The sequence below is a fragment of the Melopsittacus undulatus genome, chromosome 1, assembly GCF_012275295.1.
Source record: "Melopsittacus undulatus isolate bMelUnd1 chromosome 1, bMelUnd1.mat.Z, whole genome shotgun sequence".
In the NCBI taxonomy this organism is placed as follows: Eukaryota; Metazoa; Chordata; class Aves; order Psittaciformes; family Psittaculidae; genus Melopsittacus; species Melopsittacus undulatus.
In genome coordinates, this window is record NC_047527.1 from 75,350,321 (window position 1) to 75,366,387 (window position 16,067).

Sequence of the window (16,067 nt, forward strand, 5' to 3'; positions counted from 1 at the left end):
GCCTCTCTTCTGGCCATGAGAAAAAGTACTGATTTAGGTATTATGGGTAACATCTCAATGGTGTCAATAAAAAGTAGCTAAAAATGCAAGATCCATCTCTGGGATCTTGTATTAACTGGTAGAAATTGCCTCTGCCTGGAACTTTTACATGTTCATTTGATATATACCTGTTCAGATATCATCTAGCTGTACTGTGATTCAGATACTGTTAATTACAACCTCACCAAATAGTAAATTGTGACAGCTGTTAACTCAGCAATGAAAAACCTGTTCAAATATAAGTAGTAACCAGTGAGCAAGATCACCTTTTTATATGCTGCTCTTGTGACCTAAAGAAAAGGCAGCAAAGGGAGGAAATCTTTACACATATTGATACTTCAGGATAGCTTATTTTTGGACCTCTTTAGACATCTCTTTTTGGCCTGCTCTCAAATGCGCCCACAATAAATCGTATAACAGAAAAAGTCTCTGTGTATGCTGGAATATTTTACTGTTTCTATAGGAACAGTTAAATCACTGTACATTTTATAGTGATATTGTTAAATCAATATGCAGCCATTAAAATGGCATCAATCTTTGCATGGCTGTGATTGTTCTAGTTTTAAAAGAAACCTTTTCACTGTAGTTAAAACTCCTTCCAAAGCAACGTAGTATAAAGTGAAGAAAATATTCTGGTTTTACAAAAGGAATCATGCTGATACAAAAACTACTGCATAAATTGACATGTTGGCACATGCGGCAGTATTTTTCATGTGAAAAAATGCTTAGATAAAGTCTACAAAAGAAGAAAAGAAGGCCAGGTTGGATGAAGCCTTGGGTGATATGGTTTAGTGTGAGGTGTCCCTGCCCATGGCAGGGGGTTGGAACTAGGTGATGTTAAGGTCCTTTCCAACCCTAACTGTTCTATGATTCTATGAATAAAGGGCATTTAGGGAAAAAGGTAAACTGAGGAAGAGAAGAGAAAGAATAAGAGGAGTCCCTGTTCAACTTCTGTTGTGTTGGTACTTGATTTGAATGAGGAAATTTGCTATACTAAGACCACAGTTACCTACTCAATTTATTAGCAATTTGAAAGAGAGAGATTAGTAGAATGTAAATCTTCATAAATTCCTTAGATTAATGCATGTGCAGGGCAGATTAAATATTTTAATGGTGCATTTCAGTCTATAAAATTACAGGTCTGTGAGGTACCTTAAAAGGTCATCCAATTTAGAACACCCTCCCAAGGCAGTTAGAACTAAATCTGGTTCACTATTTACACTTATTTTTTCAGCCTTTTCCCAAACCTTTATATGTTTATGGAGGTACAGATTCATGCCCATACTTCTTTAGTTCTTTTTTTTAATTACTGATTTATTTCTAAGCTTTCTTAATTTGTTGGTATTATCATATCACAACTAAAAAAAAAAAAAGAAAAGAACTTAGGAAAATGTAGTACTTCTTTCTCCACCAAGCTTAAGTAATAAATCTACATTTTGGTGCAAATATAAGGATATAAGGTATAACAAATGTATTTGTGTTACATGAACTTCTTAGATGTATTGACCATAACTCACAATTTAGACTAAAGTTAAGATTGTCACCAATTTGTGTAACACTAATGCTAGAACTTATAATACTACTGCATGAATACATACGGAAACCCTCAGCTTGAGATAAATAATGAAATATGTTCAGCTTTTAGTACACCATCTGATGCAAAACTTAAAGGAGCAACAGAGTCAGGAAAAATAAAATTGTCTAGAAACATAATACTGTACACATAGGAATGCATGTAAAAATTTAAGACCACTTAATATACAGAGAGTGATAACTACAAATAAGGTCAAACTTTAATTTGGTAAATGGCACAGAGAGAGTAAGAAAGACACATACCTGTACTCCTTCTCTAATGAAAAAGAGAAAAGGAATAACCTGCTTAATTAAAAAGGAGTATGTTCAAAACTAATCAAAAGAAAAAATATATGGACCTCATAACATTTTAAAATAAGATTTTTGTAGCCATGATTTTCTAAAGATGTAAGAGAAAGTCAAGTTCTACTGAGAAGAAAGTTTTCTAAGCCCACTGATGTTACTAGCAAAAAAATTAAAAAATAAATGTTAAGACATAATAGACTACTTCAACTGGTTTGAAGAACATGTGTGTCTAAAAGCCTGTCTGACTTTACCCAGTTGTACCCAGCTCATCTGATCAAAGATACCACCTTTTCCTACTTAGTTTTCCAATTAACCTTTATCACTTACAGGTACAATACTCACAATGCATATATATGTTAAAAGATAGTGATACTTGTGGGTTAGAATTTATGATAGCAGTATGAGGCCAGAAAGGAAATTCCAATATTGGTAAAATTATTATTTATTTCTCTGTAGCATTTGGTATCTATTGATCCCTGAAACAAGACAAGGGACTACATTTCAGATCAGCATTTTCACTCTATGACACATAATTTGTGTTTGGTGAATAGAGAAGAAACTTTGCATTGTAATCATACTGCTCACAATTTCATACGAAAGCCACCAGTCACTGAAAAAAGCAGGTAATTCTGTCATTAATAACCATTAATTTCATAGAAAAGACATATATCTGTTGGTTGCATGTTTACCTCAGCACAGTAAACTACCTTTTCTGCCCCCCTTGTTTCCCACCTACTTACCTAATTCATTCATTCAATGTGTTATGAAAAACCTTCTGACAGCCTTTTGAAGCAGTTCTCCAACTCCAATGCTGGTGTTCAGCTTCAGCTTCCACTACTCCACTGGTAACACTTTTGAGAGTAGTTTTGTTTCATCTATTCATGGTGCTCTCATTGGCCTTGCTCACAAAACATCAATATAAATAAAAGCAAAATTTCATTCTTCGGGATGTTTGTGATATTTTATCTTTTTTTTCACAGAACAGTTCATTACCCAGTTTAAAATAATTGTAAAAGCTTGCAATAGGTGAAAATATTAATACTATTAGATACATGAAAATATTAATATTTAAGACAGAACTATTTTGTGAACATCATTTAGAAATAAAAATACAGCTGTTGAACTGAGAAGCAATAATATATATAAACATGTTACAAGGAACAAGTGTGCCTCATGAATGAATAATGGAGTTAATTAATTTTGTTACGTATGAAAAAGGAGGAAACTAGATTTTGATCCTGCCAAAGCAATCATGGTTGGAGAGAACTAATGGTTTAAAGGTAGTATAGAAAAATGGCATAAAAGGAGCAAAGGCTTGATTATACTTCAGTAAAAATAAATAAGGAATATATTTCTGAAACGTTCCTTGTATACAAACCTTCATTAACAGATATAGGAAACTATTTGAAATCTTCATTTCTGGGCTTGATACCATATTTAGAGAAAGCCCCTAAAATAGTCCAACAGATGTTTTGAAAATTCGGTATAAGTATTTCCATCTTATGTTATATATAACAGATTTAAAACAGAATGGTTGCATCACATAGCAGTTACATTTATCAAATACACCACAAGATACAACGGTGAAGAACAAAATCCACAGTGAAGCATAGAATTTGAGAGCTTGTGAGGACTTATAATCCTTACAGTAGATAGTATGGAGTGAAATGATTGGATATGCATTTTTTTAATGAAATATGATGAAAGTTAAGTCAGTGAATTACAAATACGAAAGAATTTATGAATAAGGTAACTAAAATACTTCACAGCGTGATTTTAGCATGAAAGTTGGTCTGGGCTCAAGTTAGTCAAGAAGTGACACTTGCTGGTGAAAGCAGGATCACAGCAGATCTTCTAAAGGTCTTGCGATCATAGTTTCTTAAAACTTAACAGTATTTTCGTTTGTAAGAAAGAAAATATTTTTATGGTATGACAGATTTCTCAGACCTGTACAATCCCTTCTGATATTCACCATGCTAAAAGGGGCAACCAGTTAAATCAGAAATTATTACTTTTAGGTGAAATAAACTTCAATAAAACTAGTACCACTCCCGAGATGGCTGAAAGGATTTGCTCCTCTCTTGTAGCACAATAATAGGTTCTATGTTGTATTGTGATTAGACCTGGTGTTTAATTATTACAGAAGCTTAAAATTTAGTCACTGTAATCAGCAGCAGAAATAGACAATAGAATCATAGAATATTAGGGTTGGATAATTCAAAGTGCTCAAATTCCACACAACAGATGCAAATAGAATGCAAGTAAAGTGACAAAATGTATTGCATCAAACTCAAAAAAGCGGCTTTTTTCTGACAGAAAGTAGGGGGAGGTTATGATAGTAGCGGTGTTGATTAATGGCTCAACTGGCAAAGTCTATGAAGAATATTCTGAATGAGTATACAGAGCTTGAAGCAACAAGTTACCATGAAATACCCAAATGAGGAAAAGTTGCTTTTGTAATGAAATGGCTGCTTGTCATGCAAACTCTATAGTGTGATAAAGAGTCTAAAATTCCATATTAGAGGACACAATTTGGCCCAAATCTGCACTGCATGCCTCAAAGACAAGTCATCACATGAGCTGTTGTAGTTCCTGTGGAAGGCATCTTTGTAAAGCACTGGCAGACATGACAAATCAAAAGCTTCTTAAAAGTTGTTCAAATTTCCAAACTATCAGACAAGTGTCTAAGTCTCAGAGAAACCTGGGCAAATACAGTCGGCAGGTGTCATGCAGGAAATTCTTCTGTTAGGTGGATGCACTAAATAGGAAAGAAGTATAGGCACATAACTTAAATATCAAAATTTCAATTGTTTCCTGAGATCTAATATGAAATCTTTCACTATGAAGTATTGATAACTTAAATTTTAGGCCTTAAGTAAAAATATTAAACTTTTGATTTGCAACTGTAATGGGCATCTACAGCATCCCACTTGCTGCTGATCTGGCTGCTCTATTGTTAGAGGTTTATTGTCAAAAAGTCATTTCCTACCTCTTATCAATATGAGCAAGAAACTCAAGGTGGTGAAACTTCAAGGTTATGCACTAATAACAATGACAGCTGGAATGACTGGATATAACTTTCTACCTGTAGAAGGATTATTTTGGGTTATTAACTTGGACCAAGGGGCATAATCATTTTAGTAAAATGCAAAATTAGCTTCTGTCCTATAATTATGCTGAAGCCCAGAAGACTGTAGGCATTTCCTTGGAGTGCTGCCTACTGAATACAGCTCCTGTCCCACATTATCTGCTCCTCCTCTGTGAGAATTGAGAGGTACTGATACAGAGTAAGCCATGATGAGCATGTGATCTGTAAACTTGCTTCACGTACAAACTGAACAGCCCTGTATTCCAAAATGAAAGCATGCACAGATGATGTCTTCAGTCTTATGTACAAGTATTGGCAAAGAGGTTAAGGGCTAGAAAGATTTGGAAGCTGAAGTTCTGCATTTCTGTCTTTAGAAACAGCAGCTGAGACCCCAGAGGGAATGTGGAGCACCACCAAGAGACTCCACAGATCATGAATGGTCTTGCAGTTGCTGAACATCTTAGGAAGCAACTGGCTCTAACAGGGGCTAACATGCTAACAGCAGTATGTGCTGGATATTTTTTAGGGTCAGCATCAAAAACTTATCAATACTGTGCCCAAGGGTTCCACTCCGAGTACCCTATGCAAGTAAAAATAGGAAACTGTGACTACCCACGAAATTAGCTGCTGAACAGGAAAAAGAAGAAAGCGAGCACATGAGGAACAAAATGCTGGCAATAGTTGTATTGTGTTTAGTTAGCTGCCTGTAGTACAATGGGGAGAAGGGAATATACCAAGTAGGATAAATGAAAATAAAAGAGGTCTTGTCTTCTAATTCAAAAATTTGAGAGGATATAAAAAATAATACCACTTTGTTTACTGTCCTCTATCCACAGAGCATTGCTGCAGCTGCTGCTTTTTTGGTGCTGAGAGCCAAGTGGCTTCCCAGGCGTGGCAAGGAATTTGACATTCTAATTATGAGCAAAGGAAACACTAGGAAACTTTGTTCTGCATTGGTCAGTTCTTTCCTATCTCAGCAGTTCCTGGAAGAGGGCAAGCCTGGCAGTTCATGGCTTTGCACCCTCACAAAATTCATTAAGACTAAACAATGTGAGGAATAGCATCTGTTGCTACTGTCTACCTAATAACATAATCAACCAGGATGAGAATATTGGCCAACTGGTACTAAGGAATGATAAAACCTCATCTAGAGGTTGACCTCCCTAAGCAAAACTATCACTTACTTATCTGAACAAATCAGAGACCACGGGCAATAGTGAGATACCTGCATAAGGTGAAGGACATGCTAAAAGCATCAACCTGGAGACAAAGCCTTGACAAAACCAAGGGAAAGGAGTAAATGTATTGTAAATGATTATACTTGGAAATAGTGAATTAGATTGCAAAATGTGGCTTTGATACTAGAGATACCTCTTGCAGCAGCTCGTGGTACTAGGGAACCATACGATGGGTCTCAAGACTCCTTGGGAATTTAGAAAGCAATTTTTCTGAGCAAATCTATTATTTTCAAATACTCACACAGTCTAGATCCACTAGAACAGCCTTTACTGGTGATCTGATTGAAAATCCTGGATGTCTTGGAAGTGCCTCCTTATTGAGCTCTCAAATGAACCTGGAAATCCTCAATGTCCAGTTGTATCACCTGGCTGAAAAACCTTTATTTCACTTTCAAAGCAGTAGAGCCAAGCAGGGACTGAGCACATTCTTGGGGAACCATCAACCCGTGAAGACTTAAATCATATAAACCCAAAAATCTGATGAGTTACATAGGTTGCTATCAAAACTAGCTCCCTAGCACCAGATGCAAAAGTACAGTAAATATTCTTTTAGGCATTTGACAGTTTTTAAATGATTCAAACTGCAATTCAGTTCTGTGTATAGAAAAGCATTTATTCATTTTTGGTTTGTTTGTTGCATAAGCAATTACTCAAATTTCTTCAATCCCTGTTATAAGATACTGATTGACAGAAGTGATACAGACATAGCCATCCAAGATGCTTTCCAATCTGGGCAACTATAAACTGGCATGCTGATGGAATTACATGCACACAAGTACACAAGCAGCAGAACTGATTTAAATGTCCTCTTCTAGAAGGTAACTTTTGAAGCAGGATGCCATTTGTTTTAAGCTTCACTTTTGATCGACTTCATTTTGTCTAAGCTCATAAATTACAATTCTGTTTTCCACGCAGCTTTTGTGTGCTGCTCTATGCCAATCCTTGCACACTGTTTTGACAACTGACTATAGGCAAGCCAGTACAATTAACAGACTATTATCATTATAGCAGAAGGATAATTGTCAACTGGACCTAACACCACTTTGATACTAAGTGAACTGTTTTCTCATAAATATGGTATGGGGTGCACCAAAACCCTTGGTATAAATCAGTGTCATAACATAAGGCTGTCTGCTGATCTGTTGGAAATCACTAGTGTAATAGTTTTGCTTAATTGGTGACCTATTTTTTTGAGTGTCCACCACAATGATACAAAGCAGCAGTCTGTGTTTAAAGATACACATTTTTTTCTGTATGTACAGTGCACTTTTGTCTGTGGACATGCTAGTGCTTTTTAGGCATGAAGAACAGAGGCTATTCATTCACAAGCTATCTGCATAACATGATAAATAGCCACTGATGCCTTCATTGCATAAAATGTCATGATGTTGGAATACCGTCCAGTAGTAATCATACATACCCAGATGTTGATAGTGTTGGTAATATAAGCTTGACAGAGGCCCATGCACAAGAAAAAAACTCCACATCCCTCTTCCTTAGTTATCTGGAACCATATCTTAATCAGAACCTAGCCTTTGAAAATTCAGGGATGACAATGTTAGATGACCAAGAATATGTAATTTGAGCTGTTGTAGAGTGAGGACCACATTGCAGAATATCAGAAGGAATGCTTTTTTTACAAGCAGAATAAAGGTCATGACACCTCAAGGATAACTGATTAAAAAGGAGGAGTAAATCACCCATAGAGGCTTTAGCATGCACTGTCTGACTGTTAGGATTTCTGGATACGATTATGCTAGGTTGTGATCTTATAATGAAAGTGCACGTTATTTTCAACCAGGCACAGTAAGTTCAATTCTTTCAGAAAGACTGAAGCACCACACATATTTCTGCCTAGGAAATCTTGGATAAATAGGAAATACTCTTTGAAGGTTCAGTATGGCTTCAATGTTAATGCTAGTGATAGAAAGTCTGAAATTTAGGTGTGCATGCGTGTGTCCGTTTATGTGTATGAATACTTCCTTATGAAGAGAACAAGATTTTCTAAAAACCTGGATAGCAAAGGCAATGGGATGACTTGTCTGAGATGCAACCACATGGTTCAGCCACCAGTAATTGTATAATAATGTAGCATTATGAGTGTTTAAGAGTAAAAAGAAAAGCCAACACTTCATTAGACTGAGGTTAGTCAACAGATGGTGTATAGACCGCCAATAGTCTATAAAACATCAGACGGCTGGTGTAATTTCTACACATAACAGAAGTGTCCCTGACATTGACAAGTCAGTACATGCCATGTAGCAGAACTGGGAGCTGGATTTTTATAGAGATATCACATCATTGAAATGGTGAGAAATTAAAAAAATGTGGTTTGGCTATAAATAAAATCAGGATGGTTAACATTTTTGGTAAGTGATATGTGAATACACACAAGTTGGTCTGTAGGTTATTAAAAACCTGCTTGATTCTTTGCTTAAGACTTGACAGTCATGACCACATAAACAGTAAAATTTCAGCCATAGTGACCATCAGATGCTGTCTCTTTACAGGCTTTTACTTAAGCGCACTAATCCTCTCCTTGCAGGTGCTGAGGATCTGTGAAATGTTATGTCCCCAATGGCAGAACTGCTCTAAGTTCATAAAGAAATGGAACAATGTGGAAGGTCTTACCAGTGGAAGTATGGAAAAACTATTTTTAAGTAGGCTGGCAGTATCTTACATACGTGATAGGTGGCTCAACTGCTATTAGATATTTAAAACTTCTACGGTTTTTCAGAAAAGTAGAAACAAATAAAAAAAAAAAAAAAAAAAGAAGCAGCAAAGGCAGAAGTTCCAAAAACTGCCAGAACTCATACACTGAAACTAGAACTTGATTTTACAGCATAAGGAAGTGGAGCACGTAGGCTTAGCGCAGCTCAAGACAACTTTTCAGAAAGACATGGATGCTTCTGCAGAAAAGAGAGAGATAATAACGATAACAGTTGGAAAATGCCTCGGTGCTAGTCTGCAGATAAAAGAGATGCATCTTGTGCTTGGAGAATAATTTGAAATTGACAAATGTTGCTATAACAAAAGCACCATTTAGATCAGAAAACAGACAGCAACTTGGAGGTAGTACACATTAATAACTTTGATTACTTTCCTTAACTGCTAGAAACTTAAAAGAAGCATTGTCATCTTAAAAGCACAGTAGCAACTGGTATGGCCTTCTCTACTACTTACTGCAAATGCTTCTGTCTTGTTTTACAGATTTGGAACCCCATGAAAGCCTACTGCAGGAAAATAATGTTTGTAAGCAGCAGTTCTTATAGGGTAAAGAGAAATCCACGTGCATCTTCCTTTCAAGAATTTTCGACATGGAAGTCTTGAACTCACTCTCTTGCATGTCCTGTGTTTTGGTTTGTGACATTTACAGTAAAGCTTGTCAACAATGGAGAAGATAACTCCATTGTAAAAACCTGAATGTTAGGTGTGTTTTGTGTTCTTTGGGGTGGATTTTGTTACTTTTGTTTGTTTGGGGTTTTTTTTTATAATTATGTCAGCCTTTTTTGGTTCTGAGCAAGGAGACAACTCAGACTGACCACTAAGGCCAGTATGATCTCCTGCCTGGTAGTTTGTCCAGACTAATGAGTTCCTAGTTTACTTCTCCTGAAAGCTTGTAAATATCAGCGATTTTAAATCAAGCAGTTGCCCCATACAAATGCAGCAAACTGGTTTTTGTTTTTGTTGTTAAGTGGACAGTGAATGTTGCAGGAAAAGAACTCAAGCAGTATCCAGCCTGTATATTCCTTTAGGGATGAAACATGAAGTGACATGTGACACTTCTCAGCCTAGATACTGAAGGTTAGACACTAGGCAAGCTTCTTTCCTCACAAGAGGCCTTTTATGACAGGAATAAAGATATTTGTGTATTGATACACTGATTCAGAGCGACCATTTAACAGGAATAATACACAATACAAGGAAAAATAAAGGTCATTCAAATAAAACAACACTTCCCTTATGACATTTATTTTACTGGGGTATAAATCTTTTTGAACAATTCGCTTACGTAAATTTAAATGCTTTTATACATGTGTAAAAAGTAGATACAGAAATTAAGCATGATTTAATGCATCTTTAGTTTTTAAAAATCAGAATTTGAATCTTGGCCTTAACACTAGTGATAGTTAGCAAGTCACAGCACCCTAAAAATATCTTTTACATGAAAAATCATACTTTTTCCTTGCCTGCACTTACCAATGCAATTACTGCAAAAACACTTGCAGGCTGACGAAAAATGACAAAGGCAAAGTAGGAGTTGAGGATGGAGAATATGGCTAATCCCTAATGACAGGCTTCCAAAGTAGATAGACTCACGCACTCATGCAACTTCTCAATGTGCAACATTCTCTACATAGATAATTCATATCTTGGTTGGGTTTTTTTTTTAAGCTTCAAGCCTAAAATGATCAAGAAGAACAAGACTAAGAAAAGTAATTTCCTAATGTAAAAATATTAAATCTTGTATTTGATATCTACGGTCTCTTTTCTCTCTCTTTTAACTCTCATCCTGAACATCAGCATGAACACAACCGTATTGCAATAATGCTTCTGAATGCTGCAAGGGATATGGGCATATCCGGCTGCCGGAGGTCTCTCTGTAACGGCTACCTTTGCTGCAAGTGAAGAATTCCAAATAGCAACTAGTTATCTCAATCCCTTTCACCGTTATGAGCAGCTCTCATGGTGGAGGACATGCCTCAGGGCATCCATGTGTTACAATAATACAAAACCAGCATCTCCTGCAATTCAGTAGATGAAGGGAACAAGGGAAGGGACAAACTTCATTCACATAACCTTCACTATTGCTCATATGAATGTTGGCTTTTTAGCACCCACTAATTGTACAGTATGCTGGATGGACAACTAATTGGAAACAGACGTTCAGTATCTTAGTTTCAATAGCTAATGAACAGTCTTCTGAAGCTTTTCTTCCCAGTGTTTCACAGCATATCGAAGTCTTCATTCAGATTCAGAAAACAAATAATCTTGAGCACCTCTTGCTCTCTAGTCACTGAAAGTTCAAATTATGGAGATTCCAGGAGGCCTGTTTTTCTTTACTCACTATATTAACTCTTCCCATTTACTCATTCAATTTTCTTACATTCTTATGCAGCTTTTCCTGTGCAGGTGTACAATACCCTATCCCTACTTTCAGGTCAACTCACTGCTTGCTAGTGAACAGCAGCATTTGTCCCAGTCATGTTTTTTTGCCAGGTGGATGGTGCTAGGCCAGCTAGAAAGGAACTCACATTGCAGCCACTTCTGCCAGTGGGGTGCTAATTTGGAACTTTTTCATTTGCTCACTGCCTGGAAAAAGAAATAAAAAAAATAAAATCTTTTCAAACTAATCTCTTCTCTACAAGAGGAATTAGTCAGAGGTAGTGGCACAAAAGCTTCTTCGTCAAGCTGTATAGCTTCAGATAAATACAAACCTTAGGAACGTTGTGGATGACTTCCACATCATCTGACTGTGATAAACGAACAGAATCACATTTGTCTTGAAATTACCTTTGCTTTTAATACTTATGAAAGGTTTAAGAGTTTAATTCCTAAAGCTATACTTCTGTATTTCAACTGTGCTAACAAGCAATGTCTTTGACCATTTACCACCAGCATTTGAGATGTGCTACTCTGCTTTATCAATCTGTGCAACTGTTAAATTGCCTGCTTTGCTACTCTCTCTTCAAACTTACCTGCACACAATCTTATTCTGACAGTTTAACATGAAAAGCATGACCGTACTGAGGTGCACCTTACCCAAGTACCAGATTGCATTTTCCATCATGAGCTGTTTGCATATTTTATGTTAATGGCACTAGTCCACAGCACAACATGTTTTTAAGTGTCCCTGTGATTGCTGAAGAAAATACAGCAACAATACTGATCGCAATTACAGAATCATAGAATGGTTTGGGTTGGAAAGGACCTTAGGCATCATCTAGTTCTAAAACTGATATCACGAGTAGGGACACCTTCCTCTAGACCAGGTTGCTCCAAGCCCCATCCAACCTGGCCTTGAATACTGCCAGGAATGGGGCAGCCACAACGCCTCTGGGAAATCTGCACCTGTGCCTCACTACCCTCTCTTCAACGCCTTTCAAAGGCATCTCTCCTAAACATTTGCGCACCCCGCTTATTTTCCCTTCCAGCCTCAAGTGTCCCTCACTTCCAGACCATGGGCAGTGGAGCTCTCAGAGGGCACGACCTCCCGCAGAGCCGCCGATCCGGCCGCCGAGACCTCGCACCGAACAGCGGGAGGCACCAGCGTGGGGCCCGGACAGGGTTTTTCAGGACCCCCCAAGGCTCGACCTCCGCGCACCAGCAAGCAGTGGCAGCAGGGCTGCAGCAGAGTATAAAGGCGGAAGTCAGTCGGAAGCGGCTGAAAACAAACAGATAAAATACATAAACACACAACCAGAAGAACCACCGACCTCCGGGAGCACCCCCGCCATCCACCCCGGGGGACCCCCGAGCCCCCTCCCGGCCGGGCTCCCCCGGCAGCCGCGCCCCAGCCAATGGGGTGGGGTCTCGGCGGGAGCGCTGACGTCCTGCGCTGTGCTACTCCGCCCCATCCCGACCGGCGCCGGACGCAGCCGGAGATTCCCGATCACCCCCCCGCGCTCCGCCGCCCTTGTTCCTCGGGCGGGGACTCGCTTCCTTTCCCGGCTCCCCCTTCCCACCCTCCTCCTCCTCCGCCTCCCAGCCAAGATGGAGGACGACGGTTGCTGCGGCCGCCGGCAGCACGGCGGCTAGCGCAGCTGCTGCTCCTCCGGCTCGCTCCTTGCTCCCTCGGAAAAAAAGAATAGGGAAAAAAAGAGGCTGGAACGGATCCTTCTTTCTCCGCCCATCGGGTGCTGCCTGCGCGGACTGCTGGCCCTTCCCATGCCGTCGTCGTCGCTCTCCTCCTCCCGCGATTGTCTGCGCTCCGGCTGCCGCCCGCCCGCCCGCCCTGACTCCCTGCATGCACACGCCGCCTCCTAGGTGGCTGCGGGGGGTGGGCGCTCCCGGAGCTGCCATTCCGCACATACCTTCATGTCCCTGCGCTCGCCGTGGCCGCCCGCCGCCGCCCCGCATCGCTCGCACGCTCCGGCTGCCGCCCTAACGGCCGCTCTCGCCCGGAGGTGAAGCCGGGATCCGCGGAGGGGGCGGTGAGGTTGGCGGTGGGTCTCACCCGGAGGAGCCGCCGCCACACGCAGCAGCCATGAGCAGCGCCGCTACCGCCACCTCCGCCGCCACCACGGCCGGCAGCGGCGCGGGGGAAGGGGCCGAGGAGGCAGCCAAGGACTCGGCGGACATCGCGGCGTTCTTCCGATCCGGTGAGTGGGGGCCCGTCCCTCACCAAGGAGGAATGGGGGGGGAGGAAGCGACAGTGGCGAGGCAGCGGTTGGAGGTGGTGAGAAAGGTGGAGGGAGCAACGTCCTTCTCCCGGCGCTGGGAGAAGGGGCGAGGGCAGCCGGCTTTGTCAGGTAGCCGCGGGGAAGGCTCGCCCTCGGCAGTGCCTGTGCGTGCGGGGCGCCGCCGCGCTTCCTCGGGGAGGTGGCGGCGCGGGGCTCGGCCCGCGCAGGGCGGCCTGTCCGGGTGGCAGCGGGGAGTGGGAAAAAGCCGTGACCCCTCTTCCCATGCCGGAGGCAGTGGGGCTTCGTCTGCTGGCTGGACGCCACCCTTGTCAGTAGAAAGGATGCGTGAAAATGGGTGCGGTGGGCGGCCTGGTGTGGCCCGGCGGGGCTGATGCGTGCTACTGCCCCGAGACGGTGCCGCCGGTGACAGGTGCGACTTTCCTTCCCATGCCTGCCCGATAACGGGCGCGTTACCGGGGCCGAGCTTCACCACCTGGTGCCCGGCAGACCCGGTGCCCCCGATAACGTCCCGCAGCGGGACGAGGGCGGCCCTCGATGCCGGAGGGTTGGAGAGGGTGAGCGAGGAAGGGGAGCTGCACGCCGCATGGCTGCGGGCCGCGCTGGCCGGGCCCCCCGGGAGGCAGGCGTGCAGGGATGAGGGGATGACACCGCTATAAAAGGCAACGCGCCTCTGGTCGCGCTCCGCCAGTACCGTGCTGCTGGGTGGCTGCCGGGAGCCGGGGTGGGAGAGGGTAGCATTGAAAGCGGCTGTTCGTGGCGAGAAGGGAAAGAAAACGACAAAACCCGAAGCCCCACGATCAGGGGTGTCCCTGCCTCAGCTGAGGAGGGGCAACAGAGGGGGCCGGGCGGCAGCGGCTCTTGGGCGCTGCCGGGCTGGGGAGCCAGGCTTGGTGCGGAGGCTCTGGAGGGGAAGGGGGAGAGCCTGTTGACAGGCTGCCGGGATAAAAAAATGGAGGCCGCCTTCTCCCTCGGTGTTTACTGTCGGCACGCAACCGGGCGGGTAGGGCGGCTGTCCCCGCCACCGAGACATTGTCCCGTGGGGAATGGCGGCCGGGACGGACGGGAGGCAGGGCTGCTCGGGACGTACGAACCGCCGGCAGCGGGCACGGAGCCCTGCCGCCAGCCGGGGCGGCGGCGGCGGCGACTGAGCCTCCCTCCGGTGCCGGTTGCCCTCCCCCGAGTGGTGGCGGCTCCTCCCTCCCTCTCGCCCTCGCTCCGCTCCGCCCGTGGCTCCGCGCTCCCCCGGGCACTCCCGACCATCGCTCCCGGGGGGGGCGGCAGGGCAGGGCAGGGCTGGGCACTTGCTCCGTTCGTATGCCTAAAAAGGAGCGGCGAGCAAGGAAAATGCAGACTCACCGCTAGAAAGATGAGGGAGATTGCCGATACAGTGTGTAGGAAAAAAAATAGAAATGATAGCAGTGCTGCTAATAATGATAAAAGCTGCGTTAATTGGGTTTTTTAAGGGAAGTCCGTGAGCGAAGTGGGAAATGGCATAATCAGTGCTGCTTGTGGTTGGTGCTTGCGGTTGGATGTGTTTTAATGAGGGTGAAGGAGGAGGTGTGATTTGCAGCAGGCATCCCTGGAACAGGATTCGGAGCTGCATTTGCTTGGACAGACGGTCCGAACAGGGGGTTGCATCCTTTCTGAAGAGCCTGATGCTCCCTCAGCAACCTGTTTCATGTGACAGTAATGAATGTGAAATTCCTTGTCGAGTCAAGATGCTGGTGTTGGTGGGTTTCATCGTGGAAGAAGGGCTGAGCTTTGTTGTTCTCAAGAAAAAATCCTGTTGAAAGCAAAATGATGGATTACAATAGTAGACATACAGTCTGCCTGGTGTAGTTACAAATGGGTGCATGTGTAGTAATCTTGCAGTTTTAGAAGACCCTGCCAGCTGTATTAAGTCAACTTCCACATTTATGTGTAGGTAGAGGGATGACACAGAGTTGATAAGCTTGTAAGTGGTGCAGTGATGACTTCTGATACTGATAACTTCTCATAACAGGGAAGTTGCACTGAGCTTAGTCTTACAGAACCAAAAATCTTGAACTAGCAGAAGGACATGTCAAATGCTTATCAAAAACCTCTTAGAGCATATTTAGCAGCTGGCATTCTCATTTCCGTATTTACATGTGGAGGTTATCTGGTTCAGCCTGTGCTGTGGCATATGCTGGAAAATGTTCTGGCATCTTTCATGGGTGTTTGATGTTGGGAAGAGCTCTTCAAAGTCTGTCTCTGTACATGATCCACTCTTACAAGGAAAGGGTCTATTAAAAGATCTCCGGTGCTTCCCATTGTTTGAACAGGAGGCACAGTTTTTTTTTTTTTTTTTTCAGTGAAACACAATGGGCAGACCAATCAATGAACAAGCAAAAAACTTCGTTTGGTGTACAAACTTCGTTTGGAGCAGACAAAATAGTTTTATCTTTACAGTATTTATAATGGCAAATGCTTCCTTTTTCC

At 42.4% G+C, this 16,067-nt stretch overlaps 1 protein-coding gene across 2 annotated transcripts in view; it reads left to right on the forward strand.

Annotated features, from left to right (window-relative positions):
* Positions 1-13,405: 13,405 nt before the first annotated feature.
* The window catches only part of TRIO (trio Rho guanine nucleotide exchange factor), a 237,230-nt gene continuing 234,568 nt past the window's right edge, over positions 13,406-16,067 (forward strand). For both annotated transcript variants that reach the window (XM_034069302.1, XM_034069293.1), the window contains exon 1: positions 13,406-13,565. In XM_034069302.1, coding sequence (XP_033925193.1) covers positions 13,451-13,565 — 115 coding nt within the window. In that variant the 5' untranslated portion in view covers positions 13,406-13,450. The remainder of the gene's footprint in view (positions 13,566-16,067) is intronic.